The 2,629-nt window shown below is 36.1% G+C and overlaps 1 protein-coding gene across 1 annotated transcript in view; it reads left to right on the top strand.

Annotated features, from left to right (window-relative positions):
• The window catches only part of LOC103310870, a 3,696-nt gene extending 2,114 nt beyond the window's left edge, over window positions 1-1,582 (top strand). The window contains exon 2 of the mRNA XM_008190303.1: window positions 245-1,582. Within this exon, the coding sequence (XP_008188525.1) occupies window positions 245-1,582 (1,338 nt within the window). The remainder of the gene's footprint in view (window positions 1-244) is intronic.
• The last annotated feature ends 1,047 nt before the right edge of the window (window positions 1,583-2,629 follow it).

Genomic DNA, 2,629 nt, shown 5'->3' with positions numbered 1-2,629 from the left:
TAAAGATTAAAAAGTATGACTGAAGTGAAATTTTTTTCCAAATTTTTTTTTTTTGTGGTATAAATAATATAATGTATAATACTTACTATAATTTATTTTCGTTTTCATTTTATTAATTATTTTCGTTTTTTGATTTTTTACCCAGGTTTCCCCTAAATAATTTATAATTTCTAATAAAAAATTTACAATTCTTAAGTTTTCAGTTTCCAATTTTTTTTAATTAATTATTACAATTTTTTTTCAGTTTGTATCTTCAAGTCAAAAGCTGATGATTATTAATGCTTATAAAGCAAAAATGATCCAAAATCCAGATTTAAAAATGGTTCATATGAAAAAATTACTTTCACTGGAGCTTGGAATCGGCCAATCGACAATCTACAATACTGTTTTGGAGTATCAACGCGATAAAACCGTTTCTTCGCCGAACAAAAGAAAAAATAGGCAAAAAATTGCAGAAAAAATTGACGAGTTTGACAAATATGCCATTAGAAGGAAGATTCATCAATTTTGGCACAACCGTGATCTTCCTACACTGGACAAGGTTTTAGTTGCCATAAACGAAGAAGAGGATCTACCAAATTTTTCTCGTACATCGCTCTTTAGGTTGATGAAATCTATGGATTTCGTTTACGTCAAGCGAGGACGTCAGAGTGCCCTAATTGAAAAAATGGAGATTATCGTTTGGAGGAGAAACTACCTGAGACATATTAAACAATATCGGGGAGAAGGTCGGCCCATTTATTATTTAGATGAGACTTGGGTGAACGCCGGAGATGTAAATAGCAAAGTGTGGTCCGACAAGACTGTGTTATCAGCTCGAATGGCAACTTCTGAGGGACTATCAACCGGAGCAGAAAATCCTACTGGCAAGGGTAAACGATTAATTGTCAGCCACATTGGTTCCGAAGATGGATTTGTTCCCGGAGGTCTTCTATGCTTTGAGTCAAAAAAAAATACCCAAGACTATCACGATGAGATGAACGGGAAATCTTTTCGTGATTGGTTGGAAGGTGTTTTGCCCAGACTCCAAGAGAACGCAGTCATCGTCATGGACAACGCTCCTTACCACTTGGTAAAATTGGAGAAATGCCCAACTACAAATTGGAAAAAAGCAGATATCATCGAGTGGCTTCAAAGTAAAGGGGAGGTAATCGATAGCACAATGGTTATCGCAGAGTTGTTAGAACAAGTAAAAAAAATTAAACCAATGTACAACAAGTATGAGATTGATGAAATGGTCAAGGCTCACAACAAAACTGTGCTTAGATTACCTCCTTACCATTGCGAGCTTAACCCCATTGAACTTGCATGGGCTGCAGTAAAAAAATATGTCAGATCCAACAATAAAACATTTAAACTACAAGACGTCAAAAATTTAATGGTGGAAGCAGTGGACAGAGTTGGTCCTGAAATGTGGAAAAATTTTATCAGCCATGTCGTCAAAGAGGAAGAAAAAGCCTGGAGGTTGGATGCCATGGTCGATGATTCCATGACTGCAGAAAACCAACCGTGCGTTATGACCATAGGCAACGACTCGGACGACTCGGACGGTGACTTCAGATACTTGTCAGATACTGATTAAATGTTGTATATAATATATTATGTTATGTTGTTGTACAGTGTGTAATTTTGTATATATTATGTTGTTCTAATGTGTGTAAATTTGTGTATATAATAATATGAATGTCTGTAATGTCCTATATATTAAATAGATGGTATGTTGTATATACAATATGTAAAGTTGCTTATACATTATGTTGTTGACTGTTGTATAATTGTCTATAATTACTTTGACTTCTATTTTAAACATAGTGATGATCAATATATTATTTCTAATTATGTCTAACAAAAGTTTTATCCTGGGTAATATTTTTAAAAATATATTTGAGTTTTTACTAGTGACAATTGAGTAGTTTGATTAGGATTACGAAATAATTTATACAAAATTAAGTTGTACATAACAACCGTACAGTACTTGCGCTGTTTGGCGACTGCCGACAGCGTAGTGCCGTAGTGGCGTATGCGCGGCGTGCGCTGCGCGCGTAAACTTTAAGAGAAGGAGTATCGGTTTGTCACGTGACCGTCCTCGGCTGTCGCCGTGGTTGCATGGAAGGGGAAATTGGGGTCCGCCGTCTATGAAGCCGTCATTCGTGATGCGCGAAAAGTGATTGCTCTCTCGTGGAACGGAGTATAGTATGTGTGAGTTGCATTAATTGTTGCCCGTTGGACGATATTGCGATAATAGTGGGAAAACCCATACAATAATAATTACGGTCAATTGGAATTATATTTATTTTTATAAACATGCAGGCAGGACGCAGCACACGACTATTATTCACTTGGTACATACTGCAAGGCTCTACTGCTCTAGCGTGTATCATCGATTGACAATTTATTTATTCTTGAGAATTTAATAACCAATACACTATACATCAGTATTATACAGCTGACGCATCTATTGTTTTAACCGTGTATTTGGATCTATATTTTTCTATATCACTATCTAAAAATACTAGACTACTTTTGTCTAAAAATAATAACGGCCCAAATTTTACGCGGTCCACCGAGATTTTCTCGGTAGCTCGCCGGTTCAATCCGGGCCTGATTAACAGGAGCTACCTGGCAATTA

Source organism: Acyrthosiphon pisum, unplaced genomic scaffold (genome assembly GCF_005508785.2).
Source record: "Acyrthosiphon pisum isolate AL4f unplaced genomic scaffold, pea_aphid_22Mar2018_4r6ur Scaffold_20819;HRSCAF=22231, whole genome shotgun sequence".
Taxonomy (NCBI): Eukaryota; Metazoa; Arthropoda; class Insecta; order Hemiptera; family Aphididae; genus Acyrthosiphon; species Acyrthosiphon pisum.
This window is presented reverse-complemented; position numbering and strand designations above follow the sequence as displayed.